The sequence below is a fragment of the Panulirus ornatus genome, chromosome 38 (assembly GCF_036320965.1).
Source record: "Panulirus ornatus isolate Po-2019 chromosome 38, ASM3632096v1, whole genome shotgun sequence".
NCBI classification, from domain to species: Eukaryota; Metazoa; Arthropoda; class Malacostraca; order Decapoda; family Palinuridae; genus Panulirus; species Panulirus ornatus.
Window position 1 is genome coordinate 27,614,594 of NC_092261.1, and position 23,613 is coordinate 27,638,206.

The following is a 23,613-nucleotide window of genomic DNA, read 5'->3' on the forward strand; positions in this document are numbered from 1 at the left end:
TTATGGACTGGGCACAGGAATACTATAGAAAGTGATTATAACAGAAGGAAGAGAGGAAAGTGATTGGTTCTCAGTGAATGTAGGTTTGCAGCAGGGATATGTGATGTCTCCATGGTTGTTTAATTTGTTTATGGATGGGGTTGTTAGGGAGGTGAATGTAAGAGTTTTGGAAAGAAGGGCAAGTATGCAGTCTGTTGTGGATGAGAGAGCTTGGGAAGTGAGTCAGTTGTTGTTCGCTGATGATACAGCGCTGGTGGCTGATTCATGTGAGAAACTGCAGAAGTTGGTGACTGAGTTTGGTAAAGTATGTGAAAGAAGAAAGTTGAAAGTAAATGCGAATAAGAGCAAGGTTATTAGGTACAGTAGGGTTGAGGGTCAAGTCAATTGGGAGGTAAGTTTGAATGGAGAAAAACTGGAGGAAGTAAAGTGTTTTAGATATCTGGGAGTGGATCTGGCAGTGGATGGAACCATAGAAGCAGAAGTGAGTCATAGGGTGGGGGAGGGGGCGAAAATTCTGGGAGCCTTGAAGAATGTGTGGAAGTCGAGAACATTATCTTGGAAAGCAAAAATGGGTATGTTTGAAGGAATAGTGGTTCTTACAATGTTGTATGGTTGCGAGGCATGGGCTATGGATAGAGTTGTGTGGAGGAGGGTGGATGTGCTGGAAAGGAGATGTTTGAGGACAATATGTGGTGTGAGGTGGTTTGATCGAGTAAGTAATGTAAGGGTGAGAGAGATGTGTGGTAGTAAAAAGAGTGTGGTTGAGAGAGCAGAAGAGGGTGTTTTGAAATGGTTTGGTCACATGGAGAGAATGAGTGAGGAAAGATTGACCAAGAGGATGTATGTGTCAGAGGTGGAGGGAACGAGAAGTGGGAGACCAAATTGGAGGTGGAAGGATGGAGTGAAAAAGATTTTGAGTGATCGGGGCCTGAACATGCAGGGGGGTGAAAGGTGTGCAAGGAATAGAGTGAATTGGAACGATGTGGTATACCGGGGTCAACGTGCTGTCAATGGATTGAACCAGGGCATGTGAAGCGTCTGGGGTAAACCATGGAAAGTTCTGTGGGGCCTGGATGTGGAAAGGGAGCTGTGGTTTCGGTGCATTATTACATGACAGCTAGAGACTGAGTGTGAACGAATGGGGCCTTTGTTGTCTTTTCCTAGCGCTACCTCGCACACATGAGGGGGGAGGGGTTTGTTATTCCATGTGTGGCGAGGTGGTGATGGGAATGAATAAAGGCAGACTGTATGAATTATGTACATGTATATATATGTATATGTCTGTGTGTGTATATATATGTATACATTGAGATGTATAGGTATGTATATTTGCGTGTGTGGACGTGTATGTATATACATGTGTATGTGGGTGGGTTGGGCCATTCTTTCGTTTGTTTCCTTGCGCTACCTCACTAACACGGGAGACAGCGACAAAGCAAAATGAAATAATATATAACAGACTTTTGTTTGCTTTCGTGATGCAGTTCTTGAAAACATGTTATATTACCATTTTTTTCCTTTCATTAAGCTTGAATGGTACTTTTTGTTATGTATGTCATTATTTCAATGATGTCAACCATATGGTTTCTATGGCCTTATAGGAGAAATACATGGGTAAAGTGAGGATATTATCCTGAAAAGCTCAAAGCTTACTTTTAAAAAAAAGACAGAGGAGACTGTAAGTATCCACAGAACATGAGATGAGTCAGTCATTGTATCATAGTTCACTACCTACAGATAATGATGGATCCATGTGAAGTATTAAATGATTTTGTCTAAATCTTTGCAGGTAAGTTAAGATGTGAAGGAAACTCTAAGATTCCAAAGATGTTATTTACATTGACAGTTGAGGTTTTAGGTAAAGATGACTAAAGGAATGAAGTTCCTATATATATAAACTATGGAAGGGTCTGTGGGCCTGGATGTGGATAGGGAGCTGTGGTTTCGGTGCATTACACTTAACAACTATTTTCTTTATTTTCTTGTACTTGAATGCCGTTTCCCGCGTCAGCAAGGTAACCCCAGGAAACAGACGAAGAATGGCCCATCCACTCATATACACATATGTATATACATAAATGCCCATACACTCACATATACACACATATACATATACATATCAACATATAAACATATAGAAACATATACATACACATGCACAGACATATACACATACACACACGTACACATTAACACCCGCCCGCCATTATCCACTCCTGGCACTGGTGGCTGATATGAGTGAGAAACTGCAGTTGATGACTGAATTTGGAAAAGTGTGCAAAAGGAGAAAGTTAAGAGTAAATGTGAATAAGAGCAAGGTTATTAGGTTCAGAGGGATGAGGGACAAATTGATAGGGATGTAAATTTGAATGGAGAAAAATTGGAGGAAAAGAAGTGGAAGTGAGTCACAGGGTGGGGAAAGGGTCGAAGGCTCTGGGAGCGATGAAGAACGTGTGGAAGGAGAGCAAAAATGAATATGTTAAGGAATAGTAATTCCAACAATATTATATGTTGTGAGGCATGGGCTATAGATAGGGTTGTACAGAGGAGAGTGGATGTGTTGGAAATGAAATATTTGAGGACAGTATGTGGTTTGAGGTGGTTTGGATGAGTAATGAAAGGGTAAGAGAGATGTGTTGAGATAAAAAGAGTATGGTTGAGAGAGCAGAAGAGGGTGTGTTAAAATGGTTTGGACATATGGAGAGAATGAGTGAGGAAAGGTTAACAAAGAGGATATATGTGTCAGGTGAAGGGAAGAAGGAGAAGCAGGAGACCAAATAGGAGGTAGAAGGATAGCATGATAGAGATTTTGAGTGATCGGGGCCTTAACATACAGAAGGATGAGAGACATGCAAGGAATGGAGTGAATTGGAACGATGTGGTATACTGGGGTCAACATGCTGTCAATGAACTGAACCAGGACATGTGAAACGTCTGAGGTAAACCATGGAAAGGTCTGTGGGGCCTAGATGTGGATAAGGTACTGTGGTTTTGGTGCATTACATATGACAGCTAGAGACTGAGTGTGAACGAATGTGGTCTTTTTTGTCTTTTTCTGGCACTACCTCGCTGGGGGGGATGCTATTTCAGGTGTGGTGGGTTGGTGACAGGAGTGGATGAAGGCAGCAAGTATGAATATGTGCATGTGTATATATGTAAATGTTTGTGTATGTATATGAATGTAAATGTCTGTGTATGTTTATGTATGTATATGTTGAAATGTATATGTATGTATGTCTGTGTGTAGGGGCGTTTATATATATATATATATATATATATATGTGTATGTGGGTGGTTGGGCCTTTCATCGTCTGTTTTCCTTATGCTACCTCACTGATGCAGGAAACAGCGATTAAGTATAATGATAAAAAGAATATTCTTCATACATATTTGCCATTTCCTGACTTAGCAGCAAGGGAAACCATGGAAGTGGAAGTGTCATAGGGCGGTGGAGGGGGTGAAGGCTCTGGGAGTGATGACGAATGTGTGGAAAGAGAGAACGTTACCTCAGAGAGCAAAGATGGGTATGTTTGAAAGAACAGTAGTTCCAACAATGTTATATGGTTGTGAGGCATGGGCTATAGATAGGGTTGTAATGAGGAAGGTAGATGTGTTGGAAATGAAATGTTTGAGGACAATATTTGGTGTGAGGTGGTAAGATCAAGTAAGTAATGAAAGAGTAAGAGAGATGTGTGGTCATAAAAAGAGTGAGGTTGAGAGAGCAGAAGAGGATTTGTGGAAATGGTTTGGACATATGGAGAAAATGAATAAGGAAAGATTGACAAAGAGGATGTATGTGTCAGAGGTGGAGGGAGAAAGAAGCAGGAGACCAAATTGGAGGTAGAAGGATGGAGTGAAAAAGATTTTGAGCAATTGGGGCCTGAACATACAGGAGGGTGAGAAGTGTGCAAGGAACAGAGTGAATTGGAATGATGTGGTATACTGGGGTTGACTTGCTGTCAGTGGACTGAATCAGGGCCTATGAAACGTCTGGGGTAAACCATGGAAAGGTCTGTAGGGCCTGGATAATGGATATAGAGTTGTGGTTTCTATGTATTGAGTATGATAGCTAAAGACTGATTGTGAATGAATGTGGCCTTTTTTTCTGTTTTCCTGGCACTACCTTGCTGATGTAGGGGGTGGCAGTTGCTGTTTCTTGTGGGGCAGGGGTGGCACCGGGAATGGATGAAGGCAAGCTAAGTCCACACCCAGATGTCTGAAACACTTAACTTCCTCCAATTTTTTTCCACTGAAACTCCCATCCCAACTATATTGTCCCTCAACCCTGCTGAACCTAATAATCTTGCTCTTACTAACATTTGATCTCAACTTTCTCCTTCCATACACTCTTCCAAACTCAGTCACTAGTGCTGTATCATCGGCGAACAACAACTGACACTTCCCAGGCCCTCACATCCCCAACAGACTGCATACTCACCCCTCTCTTCAAAACTCTTGCAATTACTTCCCTAACCACCCCAGCCATAAACAAACAACCATGTGGACATCACACACCCCTACTGTGGACCAACCTCCACTAGGAACCACTTGAACATCTATAAATGAGCTTGTAAGTAGTAGAGTTTTGCACTTGGAGCCTATTAACATGTTTGTGAGACATAGGGATAGTTATGGTGCCATTCTTAGTACATTAAACAAAGATCACTAATCTTACATGATGGGCTTCATATTTTCTTTATTAACATTTTGATAATGAAATTACTAGTTTCGTTCATACCACTGCAACCTTCAGTAATGTCAGCATATGACCCACCACAGCTATTTCTTGAGAGGTTTTTTTAATTATTCTAAAGCTCATTTCCATAACTCACCTTAATGGCTATCCATTCATACTCTTTAATCAATTTAAGGATGAATATGAGACATTAAGAGTACAGGCAGACCTGTTTGTAATATATTCTTAATAATTATATTATAGTTTACCCCCCCCTCACTTTTTGTATTTGTTTCAAAAAGAAGGAACATGAAATGGGGCCAAGTAAGGAGTGCTCATCCTCCTTGAAGGCTCAGGCTTAGGTGTCTATATGTGTGTGGCTGTAATCAAGATGAGAAGAGAGGAGAGGAGAGATAGGTTGTATGTTTGAGGAAAGAAGTCTGGATGTTCTGGCTCTGACGAAATAAAGCTTAAGGGCAAAAGGAAAGAATGGTTTGAAAGGTCTCAAAAGTAAAGTCAGGGGTTGGTAAGAGGACAAGAACAAGGAAGGAATAGCACTTCTGAAGCAGAAGTTGTGGGAATATATGAAAGAGTGTAAGAAGTAAATTCTAGACTGATGTGGGTAAAAATGAAAGTGAGTGATGTCAGATAGGTGATTATTAGTGGTGATAAAAAGAGTGTGCTTGAGAGAGATAAAGAGAGTGTATTGTAATGGTTTGGATGTATGGAGAGAATCACTGAAGAAAGGTTGACAAAGAGGACATATGAGTCAGAAGTGAAAGAAACAAGATCAGGGACACCAAATTGGAGATACGAGCATGGAGAGAAAAAGATTTTAAGCAACTGGGGCCTAAACATGCAGGAGGATGAAAGGTATGCATAGGAATACAGTGAACTGTAATGATGTGGTATACAGGGGTTGATGTGCCATCAGTGGACTGAACCAGGGCATGTGAAGTATCCAGGTAAACCATGAAAAGTTCTGTGGGGTCTGGATGTGGATAGGGAGCTTTGGTTTCAGTGCATTACACATGACAGCTGGAGAATGGCTGTGAGCAGATGCAGTCATTCTTCATCTGCTCATGGTGCTACATTGCTAATATGGGAAACTGTGATCAGTTATGAAAAAACTTGTTATTACAGATAGTTATTTTATGACATGAGATGGAATTTGAGCACCCGTTGGGAATTGCATAAAAGTTCTTTGAGATATTTTTGGTAAATGATACCCATGTGGCCCTCTATGGTAAATCATCAGGCATACTGAAATATGCCTATATGTTTGAAGAAAATACCGTCTGTATTAAACCAAGATATTTGATGTTGAGATGTGGTAATGCTTTCCATGATAATCAAAATATTGAACTCTTTACCTGTTTCAAATAATGGCTGACATGCCTCTTATGTGAAAAAATTGCTATGTAAATTTTCTTACTGTTTTTATTACATATTTCTATTTGGTATGCAGTAGAGGTTAGACTGTGATGCCAAGGGAGCATAGCAAATATGTTTTGAATAAGAAAAAACAATAAAATCCAGATACTAGCAGAGTATTTTCTCCAAATATCCAAAGTAATACATTTACTTCTTATTATACAGACCTTTACTTTAGCTAACCATCATCATCTGCAACTCCTACAGGCAACGGGTACATGGTGTGACAGTGGCACGCGTGTCAGTGGGATATGAACATGCCTCATGCCCCCAGATCATCTGGGAGCACCAGACAGTTCGAGTGGCAGGCAATGACTTGCTTATCTCAAGGGTGGGCGGTTTCAATCTCCACATCCACCATGCCTACAATTACCACCAGGGTGAGATGTACTTTTTTCTCATTTTTCTGTTGCTCCTGCCATACATAAATGTACAATTTTAGATTTACTTTATTTGATAGTTACCTGGTCCCCACATGGTAGAAGGGGCATTTTGCTCTTCCTAGAGCTATATCATTACACTTTACTATTCCTAACTGTAGAAAATGACAGCTGCTTCTTCACTGATGAACAAGACAACTTTGCTATTTGTGAACATGTGAAAACCAAACTAGTTACATTATTATATTGATAGCCATATTTACTCATTACCAGGAAAATACTCTTGTTCTCTTAAAATATGTTAAGTTTGACCAGCTGTTATACTGAATGCCAGTTAACGTTTTTCTTTCTATGCTAGCAGATATCCCTACATTTGAATAAAGGAATGATACTATTTCTTTCCTTAAACCTACATTGCAGTAAACACGTAATACAGGTGTGTCAAGATATAGCAAGACTGGATACACTGAGTATGACATGACAGACTGATAGACAGACGTAATAATTTATTATCAAACATTACATGGTTGTATATGTATATCCCTGGGGATAGGGGAGAAAGAACACCGCATGTATTTCCCACGTGTCATAGAAGGTGACTAAAGGGGATGAGAATGGGGGCTGGAAACCCTCCCTCCTTGTATTTCAATTTCGAAAAAGGGAAACAGAAGTTAAGTGGGGAGTGCTCATCCTCCTCAAAGGCTCAGACTGGGGTTTTTGAATGTGTGTGGATGTAACCAAGATGAGAAGAAAGAAGAGACATGTAGAATGTTTGATGTAAGAAACCTGGATGCTCTGGCTCTGAGTGAAACAAAACATAATGGTAAAGGCGAAGAGTGGTTTGGGAAAGTTTTGAAAGTAAAGTCAGGGGTTGGTGAGAGGACAAGAGCTAAGGAAGAAGTAGCACTACTCCTGAAGCAGGAGTTGTGGGAGTATGTAATAGAGTGTAAGAAAGTAAATCCTAGATTGATATGGGTAAAACTGAAAGTGGATGGAGAGAGATGGATGATTATTGGTGTTTATGCCCCTCGTCATGAGAAGAAAGATCATGAGAAGCAAGTGTTTTAGGAGCAGCTGAGTTAGTGTGTCAGCAGCTTTGATGCATGAGACCAGGTTTTAGTGATGGGTGATTTAAATGTGAAGGTGAGTAATGTGGCAGTTGAGGGTATAATAGGTGTACATGGGGTATTCAGTGTTGTAAATGGAAATAGTGAAGATAATGTGGATTTGAGTGCTTAAAAAAGACTGGTGATTGGAAACCTAGTTTAAAATGAGAGATACATGTAAGTATACATATGTGAGAAGGGAAGATGGTCAAAGGGCATTATTGGAGTATGTGTTAATTGATAAGTGTGTAAAAGAAAGACTTTTGGATGTTAATGTGCTGAGAAGGGCAGCTGGAGGGATGTCTGATCACTGTCATGTGGAGGCGAATCAAATAAGAAGAGAGAATGTTTGAGAGAAGAGAGTGGTGAGAGTAAGTGAGCTTGGAAAGGAGACTTGTGAGAGGAAGTACCAGGAGAGATTGAGTGTAGAAGGGCAAAAGGTGAGAGCAAATGATGTGAAGGGAGTGGGTGAGGAATAGGATGTATTTAGGGAAGTAGTGATGGCTTGTGCAAAATATGCATGTGGCATGAGAAAGGTGTGAAGTGGGCAGATTAGAAAGGATATTCAGTGGTGGGGTTAAGAAGTAAAGTTGTTAGTGAAAGAGAAAAGAGAGGCATTTGGACAGTACTTACAAGGAAGTAGTGCAAATGACTGGGAGATGTATTGGCAGGAGGTCAAGAGAAAGGTACAAGGGTTGAAAAAGAGTTGGAATGAGAGAGTATCATTAAATAATGGACAATAAAAGGATGTTTTGGAAGGAGGTAAATAACATGCATAAGACAAGAGAACAATGGGAACATTAGTGAAGGGGAAGTATTAACAAGTAGTGATGAAGTGAGAGGGAGATGGAGTGAGTATTTTGAGAGTTTGTTGAATGTGTTTGATGATAGAGTGGCAGATATAGGGTGTTTTGGTCGGGGTGGTGTGCGAAGTGAGAGGGTCAGGGAGAATGGTTTGGTTAAGAGAGAAAAGGTAGTAAAGCCTTATGGAAGATGAAACCTGGCCAGGGGTAGGGTTTGGATGGTATTGTAGTGGAGTAGATTAAAAAAGGGGGTGACTGTGTTGTTGATTGGTTGGTAAGGATGTTCACTCTGTGTATGAACCATGGTGAAGTACCTGAGGATTGGTGGAATGCATGCATAGTGCCATTGTACAAAGGCAAAGGGGATAAAGGAGTGTTCAAACTACAGAGGCATATGTTTCTTGAGTATTCCTGGGAAATTGTAGAAGGTATTGATTGAAATGGTGAAGACATGTACAGAGCATCAAATTGGGGACGAGCAGTATGGTTTCCGAAGTGGTAGAGGATGTGTGAGAAATACAAATAAAAACGGGTGGATTTGTATGTAGCATTTATGGATCTGGAAAATGCATATGAGAGAGTTGATAGAGATGCTTTGTGGAAGGTCTTAAGATTGTATGGTGTGGGAGGTAAATTGCTAAAAGCAGTGAAAAGTTTTTACCAAGGATGTAAGCCATGTGTACGAGTAGGAAGAGAGGAGAGTGATTGGTTCCCAGTGAATGTCAGTCTGCAGCAGGGGTCTGTGATGTCCCCATGGTTATTTGATTTGTTTATGGATAGGGTGGTTAAGGTGGTAAATGCAAGAGTTTTGGAGAGAGGGGTGAGTATGCAATCTGTTGGGATGAGAGGGCCTGGGAAGTGAGTCAGTTGTTGTTTGCTGATGATACAGCTCAAGTAGCTGATTCGAGTGAGAAACTGCAGAAGTTGGTGACTGAGTTTAGAAAGGTGTGTGAAAGGAGGAAGTTAAGAGTATATGTAAATAAGAGCAAGGTTATCAGGTTCAGTACGGTTGAGAGAGAAGTTAATTTGGATGTATGTTTGAATGGAGAAAAATTGGAGGAAATGATGTGTTTTAGATATCTGGGAGTGGACTTAGCAGCAGATGGAACCATGGAAGTGGAAGTGAGTCACAGGGTGGGGAAGGGGCGAAGATTCTGGGAGCGATGAAGAATGTGTGGAAGGAGAGAAAGTTATCTTGGAGAGCAAAAACGGGTTTGTTTGATGGAATAGTAGTTCCAACAAAGTTATATTGTTGCAAGGCATGGGCAATAGATAGGATTGTACAGAGGAGGGTGGATATGGTGGAAATGAAATGTTTGAGGATAATATGTGGTGTGAGGTGGTTTGATCTTGTAAATAATGAAAGGGTAAGAGAGATGTGTGAACAGAAAAGGGTGTGTTGAAAACATTTGTACATACAGAGAGAATGAGTGCAAGATTGACAAAGAGAATACATGTTTCAGAGTTGGAGAGAACAAGGAGAAGCAGGAGACCAAATTAGAGGTGGAAGGATGGAGTGAAAAAGATTTTGAGCAATCAGGGCCTGAACATGCAGGAGAGTGAGAGGCGTGCAAGGAATATAGTGAATTGGAACGATGTGCTCAATGTGCTGTTGATGAACTGAACCAGGGCATATGAAGCATCTGGGGTAAACCATGGAAAGGTCTGTGGGGCCTGGATTTGGATAGGGAGCTGTGGTTTCAGTGCATTACACATGACAGCTAGAGACTGAGTGTGAACAAACGTGGCTTTTTTTGTCTTTTTCCTAGCACTACCTCTCTGAAGCAGACGGTAGCGAAGCTATTTCCTGTGGAGCTGGGTAGTGCCAGGAATGAATGAAGATAGGCAAGTATGAATATGTACATGTGTATATATGTATATGTCTGGGTATGTGTATGTGTATATGTTGATATGTATATGTATGTACATGTTGATATGTATATGTATATGTATGTATATGTGCATTTATGGGAGTTTATGTATATATATGAGTGGATGGGACATTCTTCGTCTGTTTCCTGGCACTACCTTGCTGACACAGGAAATAGCGATTAAGTATAATGATAAAAGAAGAATATGTATATATGCAGTAAGAACATGTCTACATGAATTTTATAAGACAAGCAGAGATTTTAATACTTAGGAATTACCTACATCAGTCTTAACCTATAGTACACTTAAACCTATCTACAAAAGTATCATATTTCATGAGATAGGAATATGAATCAAGATACCTTATGAATTACAAGTGAAGTAAGGTAAGTTGCATTGTGATGTGTAGTATGCTGGAGTTCTTGAGTATGGCACCACAATGGAAGTGCTGGAAACAGTGTGAGCCCCTTGTGCTTTTTGTACTGACCTTTATCCATCATGGCAGTATTAGGTTGTGGTTTTGTGATATCAGAAGTTCCATTCTTAGCCTAAGACTCAGCTCCTCACATCTGTGGGCCAGGGTGTCAAATTCAGACATGCCGAGGGCATCCTGGTAACTGGTTGCCCATCCCACTGTTAGCTTCATTACTCGACACATGATTATTTCTCTTTGGCCTGGTGTAGAAAGTAGGCAACAGTATTCCATGAGAGGTTGAATATGTGTTTTGTTAGCTTTGACCACTTGGTGTGGCTATAATGGGGTTTATAGTAATGGCATCTGCACCATCAACCTTAAAAGGGAATCAAATAGATAGCCTTTTCTTAGCCAACTATTTCAACAGCAATGATACATATGAAGCTACTAGTATGACAAACCCCAGTATATGACAAAATCAGCAGAAATTAGCCAAAAGTAGGTGAAATAGACTGGAATAACATGGTGTATTCCATTCAAATTGCCTAGTTTTTTCTCAAATGAGCTGGTAGAGGAATGTTTGATATAAAATGAGAAAATATTTGTAGCCAGTAAAATAAAGAATACTTATTTTGCATTAATGCTCTCACCAGATTGGTTTCTTAAAAACCAATACACATCTTAAATAGTGAAGTAGTAACATTCAAGAACTTGTTTTCACTTATGAGAGAGCATCATGAAAGAATTATAAAACAATAAAACAATAAACAAGCGATATAAGCCTTAACGATGAAATGAAAAAACATTGTGATGTCATATTGTGAACACAGCAATATGTTTCAAAAACAGCATGGTGTTGACATGTACCCCAAGATGTTGGCATCACCTCTCTGTTTAAGAGCATATTGGTGCTCTTTCTTTTTATATTATTTTAAAGTCCTCCTTGATCCACATATCTTCATTGCTTTTGAAGACATTTATGTAGGTTAATGATCTAAGCCCATACAGCTCATAACAAGTTAATATGGCTCATTGAATGAGGAATTGATGGTTGATATCTTTATCAGTGATACATTGAAAAGTGGTTTCGGTGCATTATTACATGACAGCTAGAGACTGAGTGTGAACGAGTGTGGCCTTTGTTGTCTTTTCCTAGCGCTACCTCGCACACATGAGTGTGGAGGGGGTTGTTATTTCATGTGTGGTGAGGTGGCGATGGGAATGAATAAAGGCAGACAGTATATATTATGTACATGTGTATATATGTATATGTCTGTGTGTGTATATATATGTATACGTTGAGATGTATAGGTATGTATATTTGTGTGTGTGGACGTGTATGTATATACATGTGTATGTGGGTGGGTTGGGCCATTCTTTCATCTGTTTCCTTGCGCTACCTCGCTAATGCGGGAGACAGCAACAAAGCAAAATAAAAAAAATATTACATTGAATTGACAGAGTATTTTTTTCTTCCCTATACTCAGGGATAAAACTAGTAGTCTTCTGTAAAATCAGTGTGAAATAAATTCTAAGTATATTTGTTATTCATGTTTATTGAGCATACATAGGATAGGTTAGGTTAGAAATTGGAACAATGTGGTATACTGGGGTCAACGTGCTATCAATGGATTGAACCAAGGCTTGTGAAGCATCTGGGGAAACCATGGAAAGGTCTCTGGGCCCCTGAAGCCCTGGATGTGGTTTCAGAGCATTACACATGACAGCTAGAGACTAAATATGAACGATGTGGCCTTTTTTTCTCTGTTCCTGGTGCTGCCTTGCTGGTGGTGGTGGTGGTGGTGGTGGTAAGGTGGGGTGGGGGTGGAGGGATTCTATTTTGTGTGTAGTGGGATGGCGACGGGAATGGATGAAGACAGCAAGTATGGATATGTATATATATATATATATATATATATATATATATATATATATATATATATATATATATATTATCCCTGGGGATAGGGGAGAAAGAATACTTCCCACGTATTCCCTGCGTGTCGTAGAAGGCGACTAAATGGGGAGGGAGCGGGTGGCTGGAAATCCTCCCCTCTCGTTTTTTTTTTTAATTTTCCAAAAGAAGGAACAGAGTAGGGGGTCAGGTGAGGATATTCCCTCTAAGGCCCAGTCCTCTGTTCTTAACGCTACCTCACTAATGCGGGAAATGGCGAATAGTATGAAAGAAAGAAAGATATATATATATATATATCTTCTTTCTTTTAAACTATTCGCCATTTCCCGCGTTAGCGAGGTAGCATTTAGAACAGAGGACTGGGCTTTTGAGGGAATACCCTCACCTGGCCCAATTCTCTGTTCCTTCTTTTGGAAAATTAAAAAAAAAACGAGAGGGGAGGATTTCCAGCCCCCCACTCCCTCCCCTTTTAGTCGCCTTCTACGACACGCAGGGAATACGTGGGAAGTATTCTTAATCCCCTATCCCCAGGGATAATATATATATATATATATATATATATATATATATATATATATATATATATATATATATATCAACTCTATCATATGCCTTCTCCAGATCCATAAATGCTACATACAAATCCATTTGCTTTTCTAAGTATTTCTCACATACATTCTTCAAAGCAAACACCTGATCCACACATCCTCTACCACTTCTGAAACCACACTGCTCTTCCCCAATCTGATGCTCTGTACATGCCTTCACCCTCTCAATCAATACCCTCCCATATAATTTACCAGGAATACTCAACAGACTTATACCTCTGTAATTTGAGCACTCACTCTTATCCCCTTTGCCTTTGTACAATGGCACTATGCACGCATTCTGCCAATCCTCAGGCACCTAACCATGAGTCATACATACATTAAATAACCTTACCAACCAGTCAACAATACAGTCACCCCCTTTTTTAATAAATTCCACTGCAATACCATCCAAACCTGCTGCCTTGCCGGCTTTCATCTTCCGCAAAGCTTTCACTACCTCTTCTCTGTTTACCAAATCATTTTCCCTAACCCTCTCACTTTGCACACTACCTCGGCCAAAACACCCTATATCTGCCACTCTATCATCAAACACATTCAACAAACCTTCAAAATACTCACTCCATCTCCTTCTCACATCACCACTACTTGTTTTCACCTCCCCATTTGCGCCCTTCACTGAAGTTCCCATTTGCTCCCTTGTCTTACGCACTTTATTTACCTCCTTCCAGAACATCTTTTTATTCTCCCTAAAATTTAATGATACTCTCTCACCCCAACTCTCATTTGCCCTTTTTTTCACCTCTTGCACCTTTCTCTTGACCTCCTGTCTCTTTCTTTTATACATCTCCCACTCAATTGCATTTTTTCCCTGCAAAAATCGTCCAAATGCCTCTCTCTTCTCTTTCACTAATACTCTTACTTCTTCATCCCACCACTCACTACCCTTTCTAATCAACCCACCTCCCACTCTTCTCATGCAACAAGCATCTTTTGCGCAATCCATCACTGATTCCCTAAATACCTCCCATTCCTCCCCCACTCCCCTTACTTCCATTGTTCTCACCTTTTTCCATTCTTTTTTTTTTTTTTGCTTTGTCGCTGTCTCCCGCGTTTGCGAGGTAGCGCAAGGAAACAGACGAAAGAAATGGCCCAACCCACCCCCATACACATGTATATACATACACGTCCACACACGCAAATATACATACCTACACAGCTTTCCATGGTTTACCCCAGATGCTTCACATGCCCTGATTCAATCCACTGACAGCACGTCAACCCCGGTATACCACATTGATGCAATTCACTCTATTCCTTGCCCTCCTTTCACCCTCCTGCATGTTCAGGCCCCGATCACACAAAATCTTTTCCACTCCATCTTTCCACCTCCAATTTGGTCTCCCACTTCTCCTAGTTCCCTCCACCTCCGACACGTATATCCTCTTGGTCAGTCTTTTCTCACTCATTCTCTTCATGTGCCCAAACCATTTCAAAACACCCTCTTCTGCTCTCTCAACCACGCTCTTTTTATTTCCACACATCTCTCTTACCCTTACATTACTTACTCAATCAAACCACCTCACACCACACATTGTCCTCAAACATCTCATTTCCAGCACATCCACCCTCCTGCGCACAACTCTATCCACAGCCCACGCCTCGCAACCATACAACATTGTTGGAACCACTATTCCTTCAAACATACCCATTTTTGCTTTCCGAGATAATGTTCTCGACTTCCACACATTCTTCAAGGCTCCCAAGGCTCTTGGTCAGTCTTTCCTCACTCATTCTCTTCATGTGCCCAAACCATTTCAAAACACCCTCTTCTGCTCTCTCAACCACGCTCTTTTTATTTCCACACATCTCTCTTACCCTTACATTACTTACTCGATCAAACCACCTCACACCACACATTGTCCTCAAACATCTCATTTCCAGCACATCCATCCTCCTGCGCACAACTCTATCCATAGCCCACGCCTCGCAACCATACAACATTGTTGGAACCACTATTCCTTCAGACATACCCATTTTTGCTTTCCGAGATAATGTTCTCGACTTCCACACATTCTTCAAGGCTCCCAGGATTTTCGCCCCCTCCTCCACCCTATGATTCACTTCCGCTTCCATGGTTCCATCCGCTGCCAGATCCACTCCCAGATATCTAAAACACTTTACTTCCTCCAGTTTTTCTCCATTCAAACTTACCTCCCGATTGACTTGACCCTCAACCCTACTGTACCTAATAACCTAGCTCTTATTCACATTTACTCTTAACTTTCTTCTTTCACACACTTTACCAAACTCAGTCACCAGCTTCTGCAGTTTCTCACATAAATCAGCCACCAGCGCTGTATCATCAGCGAACAACAACTGACTCACTTCCCAAGCTCTCTCATCCACAACAGACTTCATTTTTGCCCCTCTTTCCAAAACTCTTGCATTCACCTCCCTAACAACCCCATCCATAAACAAATTAAACAACCATGGAGACATCACATATCCCTGCCGCAAACCTACATTCACTGAGAACCAATCACTTTCCTCTCTTCCTACACGTACACATGCCTTACATCCTCGATAAAAACTTTTCACTGCCTCTAACAACTTGCCACCCACACCATATATTCTTAATACCTTCCACAGAGCATCTCTATCAACTCTATCATATGCCTTCTCCAAATCCATAAATGCTACCTACAAATCCATTTGCTTTTCTAAGTATCTCTCACATACATTCTTCAAAGCAAACACCTGATCCACACATCCTCTACCACTTCTGAAACCACACTGCTCTTCCCCAATCTGATGCTCTGTACATGCCTTCACCCTCTCAATCAATACCCTCCCATATAATGTCCCAGGAATACTCAACAAACTTATACCTCTGTAATTTGAGCACTCACTCTTATCCCCTTTGCCTTTGTACAATGTCACTATGCACGCATTCTGCCAATCCTCAGACACCTCACCATGAGTCATACATACATTAAATAACTTTACCAACCAGTCAATAATAAAGCCACCCCCTTTTTTAATAGATTCCGATTGCAATATCACCCAAACCTGCTGCCTTGCCGGCTTTCATCTTCCGCAAAGCTTTTACTACCTCTTCTCTGTTTACCAAATCATTTTCCCTAACCCTCTCACTTTGCACACCACCTCGACCAAAATACCCTATATCTGCCACTCTATCATCAAACACATTCAACAAACCATCAAAATACTCACTCCATCTCCTTCTCACATCACCACTACTTGTTATCACCTCCCCATTAGTGCCCTTCATTGAAGTTCCCATTTGCTCCCTTGTCTTATGCACTTTATATACCTCCTTCCAGAACATCTTTTTATTCTCCCTGAAATTTAATGATACTCTCTCACCCCAACTCTCATTTGCCCTCTTTTTCACCTCTTGCACCTTTCTCTTGACCTCCTGTCTCTTTCTTTTATACATCTCCCTCTCAATTGCATTTTTTCCCTGCAAAAATTGTCCAAATGCCTCTCTCTTCTCTTTCACTAATAATCTTACTTCTTCATCCCACCACTCACTACCCTTTCTAATCAACCCACCTCCCACACTTCTCATGCCACAAGCATCTTTTGCGCAATCCATCACTGATTCCCTATATACATCCCATTCCTCCCCCACTCCCCTTACTTCCATTGTTCTCACTTTTTTCCATTCTGTACTCAGTCTCTCCTGGTACTTCCTCACACAAGTCTCCTTCCCAAGCTCACTTACTCTCACCACCCTCTTCACCCCAACATTCACTCTTCTTTTCTGAAAACCCATACAAATCTTCACCTTAGCCTCCACAAGATAATGATCAGACATCCCTACAGTTGCACCTCTCAGCACATTAACATCCAAAAGTCTATCTTTCGCATGCCTGCCAATTAACGCGTAATCCAATAACGCTCTCTGGCCATCTCTCCTACTTACATACGTATACTTATGTATATCTCGCTTTTTATACTAGGTATTCCCAATCAGCAGTCCTTTTTCAGCACATAAATCTACAAGCTCTGCACCATTTCCATTTACAACACTGAACACCCCATGTATACCAATTATTCCCTCAACTGCCACATTACTCACCTTTGCATTCAAATCACCCATCACTATAACCCGGTCTCGTGCATCAAAACCACTAACACACTCATTCAGCTGCTCCCAAAACACTTGCCTCTCATGATCTTTCTTCTCATGCCCAGGTGCATATGCACCAATAATCACCCATCTCTCTCCATCGACTTTCAGTTTTACCCATATTAATCGAGAATTTACTTTCTTACATTCTATCACATACTCCCACAACTCCTGTTTCAGGAGTACTGCTACTCCTTCCCTTGCTCTTGTCCTCTCACTAACCCCTGACTTTACTCCCAAGACATTCCCAAACCACTCTTCCCCTTTACCCTTGAGCTTCGTTTCACTCAGAGCCAAAACATCCAGGTTCCTTTCCTCAAACATACTACCTATCTCTCCTTTTTTCACATCTTGGTTACATCCACACACATTTAGACACCCCAATCTGAGTCTACGAGGAGGATGAGCACTCCCTGCGTGACTCCTTCTGTTGCCCATTTTTAGAAAGTTAAAATACAAGGAGGGGAGGATTTCTGGCCCCCCGCTCCCGTCCCCTCTAGTCGCCTTCTACGACACGGGAGGAATGCGTGGGAAGTATTCTTTCACCCCTATCCCCAGGGATAATATATATATATATATATATATATATATATATATAAATGGATTTGTATGTAGCATTTATGGATCTGGAGAAGGCATATGATAGAGTTGATAGAGATGCTCTGTGGAAGGTATTAAGAATATATGGTGTGGGAGGCAAGTTGTTAGAAGCAGTGAAAAGTTTTTATCGAGGATGTAAGGCATGTGTACGTGTAGGAAGAGAGGAAAGTGATTGGTTCTCAGTGAATGTAGGTTTGCGGCAGGGGTGTGTGATGTCTCCATGGTTGTTTAATTTGTTTATGGATGGGGTTGTAAGGGAGGTAAATGCAAGAGTCCTGGAAAGAGGGGCAAGTATGAAGTCTGTTGGGGATGAGAGAGCTTGGGAAGTGAGTCAGTTGTTGTTCGCTGATGATACAGCGCTGGTGGCTGATTCATGTGAGAAACTGCAGAAGCTGGTGACTGAGTTTGGTAAAGTGTGTGGAAGAAGAAAGTTGAGAGTAAATGTGAATAAGAGCAAGGTTATTAGGTACAGTAGGGGTGAGGGTCAAGTCAATTGGGAGGTGAGTTTGAATGGAGAAAAACTGGAGGAAGTGAAGTGTTTTAGATATCTGGGAGTGGATCTGTCAGCGGATGGAACCATGGAAGCGGAAGTGGATCATAGGGTGGGGGAGGGGGCGAAAATTTTGGGAGCCTTGAAAAATGTGTGGAAGTCGAGAACATTATCTCGGAAAGCAAAAATGGGTATGTTTGAGGGAATAGTGGTTCCAACAATGTTGTATGGTTGCGAGGCGTGGGCTATGGATAGAGTTGTGCGCAGGAGGATGGATGTGCTGGAAATGAGATGTTTGAGGACAATGTGTGGTGTGAGGTGGTTTGATCGAGTAAGTAACGTAAGGGTAAGAGAGATGTGTGGAAATAAAAAGAGCGTGGTTGAGAGAGCAGAAGAGGGTGTTTTGAAATGGTTTGGGCACATGGAGAGAATGAGTGAGGAAAGATTGACCAAGAGGATATATGTGTCGGAGGTGGAGGGAACGAGGAGAAGAGGGAGACCAAATTGGAGGTGGAAAGATGGAGTGAAAAGGATTTTGTGTGATCGGGGCCTGAACATGCAGGAGGGTGAAAGGAGGGCAAGGAATAGAGTGAATTGGAGCGATGTGGTATACAGGGGTTGACGTGCTGTCAGTGGATTGAATCAAGGCATGTGAAGCGTCTGGGGTAAACCATGGAAGGCTGTGTAGGTATGTATATTTGCGTGTGTGGACGTGTGTATGTACATGTGTATGGGGGGGGTTGGGCCATTTCTTTCGTCTGTTTCCTTGCGCTACCTCGCAAACGCGGGAGACAGCGACAAAGTATAAAAAAAAAAAAAAAAAAAAATATATATATATATATATATATACACATATACATATATATACACATACACTCATATACACATATATATATATATATATATATATATATATATATATATATATATATATATATATATATATATATACATATATCCACAACAGACTTCATACTTGCCCCTCTTTCCAAAACTCTTGCATTAACCTCCCTAACAACTCCATCCATAAACAAATTAAACAACCATGGAGACATCACACACACCTGCTGCAAACCGATATTCACTGAGACCCAATCACTTTCCTCTCTTCCTACACGTACACATGCCTTACATCCTCGATAAAAAGTAAATGTTTATAGTTGTGTTACTGGAGTGATAGTTTTCATACATGGTGCTCTGACAAGAAAATAGTGAAATTGGAAAAGAATGTAGCTTAGACATTTGAAGCTTATTGTTTCATTAAAATGTGAACAAAGGGAGCATTTTTCAAAGTGACAGAGATGGAAAGCAAAAAGGTGTTTTTCATGAATGTACTGGAAATGTTGAGGTCTAGATAAACTTTTGGTCTGTCAAGGCTTTATTATGGCGGATGACCAACTACCTACCCTCATGTATCCAAGATATGGTTGTACTTTGTGTAATGAAGACAATTAAGAAACATCATAAGCCAATATTCCAGTTTCATGATAAGAGAAGTGGACCAGGCAGTATGATACAGTGGTTAAATTGATGAAAACTACTATTGACGTTTGTGTAAATAAATTATACATTTCCCTTTTCCATAGCCAGAGGTTGAACCATTATGTGACATTCATTTTTCATTTCATTTCAAGCTAGAAGTTTCAGTTTTCTAAATTATCTCTTACATTTTTCATTTGTATATATATATATCTATATATTTTTTTTTTTTTTTTGCTTTGTCGCTGTCTCCCGCGTTTGCGAGGTAGCGCAAGGAAACAGACGAAAGAAATGGCCCAACCCACCCCCATACACATGTGTATACATACGTCCACACATGCAAATATACATACCTACACAGCTTTCAATGGTTTACACCAGACGCTTCAAATGCCCTGATTCAATCCACTGACAGCACGTCGACCCCGGTATACCACATCGTTCCAATTCACTCTATTTCTTGCACGCATTTCACCCTCCTGCATGTTCAGGCCCCGATCACTCAAAATCTTTTTCACTCCATCTTTCCACCTCCAATTTGGTCTCCCACTTCTCCTCGTTCCCTCCAATTCTGACACATATATCCTCTTGGTCAATCTTTCCTCACTCATTCTCTCCATGTGAAGAAACCATTTCAAAACACCCTCTTCTGCTCTCTCAACCACACTCTTTTTATTTCCACACATCTCTCTTACCCTTACATTACTTACTCGATCAAACCACCTCACACCACATATTCTCCTCAAACATCTCATTTCCAGCACATCCACCCTCCTGCACACAACTCTATCCATAGCCCATGCCTCGCAACCATACAACATTGTTGGAACCACTGTTCCTTCAAACATACCCATTACTTTGTGTAATGAAGACAATTGAGAAACATCATAAGCCAATATTCCTGTTTCATGATAAGAGAAGTGGACCAGGCAGTATGATATATATATATATATATATATATATATATATATATATATATATATATATATATATATATATATATATATATTCTTAATACCTTCCACAGAGCATCTCTATCAACTCTATCATATGCCTTCTCCAGATCAATAAATGCTACATACAAATCCATTTGCTTTTCTAAGTATTTCTCACATACATTCTTCAAAGCAAACACCTGATCCACACATCCTCTACCACTTCTGAAACCGCACTGCTCTTCCCCAATCTGATGCTCTGTACTTGCCTTCACCCTCTCAATCAATACCCTCCCATATAATTTACCAGGAATACTCAACAAACTTATACCTCTGTAATTTGAGCACTCACTCTTATCCCCTTTGCCTTTGTACAATGGCACTATGCACGCATTCCGCCAATCCTCAGGCACCTCACCATGAGTCATACATACATTAAATAACCTTACCAACCAGTCAACAATACAGTCACCCCCTTTTTTAATAAATTCCACTGCAATACCATCCAAACCTGCTGCCTTGCTGGCTTTCATCTTCCGCAAAGCTTTTACTACCTCTTCTCTGTTTACCAAATCATTTTCCCTAACCCTCTCACTTTGCACACCACCTCGACCAAAACACCCTATATCTGCCACTCTGTCATCAGACACATTCAACAAACCTTCAAAATACTCATTCCATCTCCTTCTCACATCACCACTACTTGTTATCACCTCCCCATTTACGCCCTTCACTGAAGATCCCATTTGCTCCCTTGTCTTACGCACCCTATTTACCTCCTTCCAGAACATCTTTTTATTCTCCCTAAAATTTACTGATAGTCTCTCACCCCAACTCTCATTTGCCCTTTTTTTCACCTCTTGCACCTTTCTCTTGACCTCCTGTCTCTTTCTTTTATACTTCTCCCACTCAATTGCATTTTTTCCCTGCAAAAATCGTCCAAATGCCTCTCTCTTCTCTTTCACTAATACTCTTACTTCTTACTTGGTGTGGGAGGCAAGTTGTTAGAAGCAGTGAAAAGTTTTTATCGAGGATGTAAGGCATGTGTACGTGTAGGAAGAGAGGAAAGTGATTGGTTCTCAGTGAATGTAGGTTTGCGGCAGGGGTGTGTGATGTCTCCATGGTTGTTTAATTTGTTTATGGATGGGGTTGTTAGGGAGGTAAATGCAAGAGTCCTGGAAAGAGGGGCAAGTATGAAGTCTGTTGGGGATGAGAGAGCTTGGGAAGTGAGTCAGTTGTTGTTCGCTGATGATACAGCGCTGGTGGCTGATTCATGTGAGAAACTGCAGAAGCTGGTGACTGAGTTTGGTAAAGTGTGTGGAAGAAGAAAGTTAAGAGTAAATGTGAATAAGAGCAAGGTTATTAGGTACAGTAGGGTTGAGGGTCAAGTCAATTGGGAGGTGAGTTTGAATGGAGAAAAACTGGAGGAAGTGAAGTGTTTTAGATATCTGGGAGTGGATCTGTCAGCGGATGGAACCATGGAAGCGGAAGTGGATCATAGGGTGGGGGAGGGGGCGAAAATTTTGGGAGCCTTGAAAAATGTGTGGAAGTCGAGAACATTATCTCGGAAAGCAAAAATGGGTATGTTTGAAGGAATAGTGGTTCCAACAATGTTGTATGGTTGCGAGGCGTGGGCTATGGATAGAGTTGTGCGCAGGAGGATGGATGTGCTGGAAATGAGATGTTTGAGGACAATGTGTGGTGTGAGGTGGTTTGATCGAGTAAGTAACGTAAGGGTAAGAGAGATGTGTGGAAATAAAAAGAGCGTGGTTGAGAGAGCAGAAGAGGGTGTTTTGAAATGGTTTGGGCACATGGAGAGAATGAGTGAGGAAAGATTGACCAAGAGGATATATGTGTCGGAGGTGGAGGGAACGAGGAGAAGAGGGAGACCAAATTGGAGGTGGAAAGATGGAGTGAAAAAGATTTTGTGTGATCGGGGCCTGAACATGCAGGAGGGTGAAAGGAGGGCAAGGAATAGAGTGAATTGGAGCGATGTGGTATACAGGGGTTGACGTGCTGTCAGTGGATTGAATCAAGGCATGTGAAGCGTCTGGGGTAAACCATGGAAAGCTGTGTAGGTATGTATATTTGCGTGTGTGGACGTATGTATGTACATGTGTATGGGAGGGGGGGGCATTTCTTTCGTCTGTTTCCTTGCGCTACCTCGCAAACGCGGGAGACAGCGACAAAGTATAAAAAAAAAAAAAAAAAAATATATATATATATATATATATATATATATATATATCCTCGATAAAAGGCATGTGTACGTGTAGGAAGAGAGGAAAGTGATTGGTTCTCAGTGAATGTAGGTTTGCGGCAGGGGTGGGTGATGTCTCCATGGTTGTTTAATTTGTTTATGGATGGGGTTGTTAGGGAGGTGAATGCAAGAGTTTTGGAAAGAGGGGCAAGTATGAAGTCTGTTGGGGATGAGAGAGCTTGGGAAGTGAGTCAGTTGTTGTTCGCTGATGATACAGCGCTGGTTGCTGATTCATGTGAGAAACTGCAGAAGCTGGTGACTGAGTTTGGTAAAGTGTGTGAAAGAAGAAAGTTAAGAGTAAATGTGAATAAGAGCAAGGTTATTAGGTACAGTAGGGTTGAGGGTCAAGTCAATTGGGAGGTAAGTTTGAATGGAGAAAAACTGGAGGAAGTAAAGTGTTTTAGATATCTGGGAATGGATCTGGCAGTGGATGGAACCATGGAAGCAGAAGTGAATCATAGGGTGGGGGAGGGGGCGAAAATCCTGGGAGCCTTGAAGAATGTGTGGAAGTCGAGAACATTATCTCGGAAAGCAAAAATGGG

The 23,613-nt window shown here is 41.0% G+C and overlaps 1 protein-coding gene across 1 annotated transcript in view; it reads left to right on the plus strand.

Annotated features, from left to right (window-relative positions):
* The window catches only part of LOC139760933 (teneurin-m-like), a 395,107-nt gene that overhangs the window by 107,424 nt on the left and 264,070 nt on the right, over positions 1-23,613 (plus strand). The window contains exon 4 of the mRNA XM_071684709.1: positions 6,317-6,489. Within this exon, the coding sequence (XP_071540810.1) occupies positions 6,317-6,489 (173 nt within the window). The remainder of the gene's footprint in view (positions 1-6,316; positions 6,490-23,613) is intronic.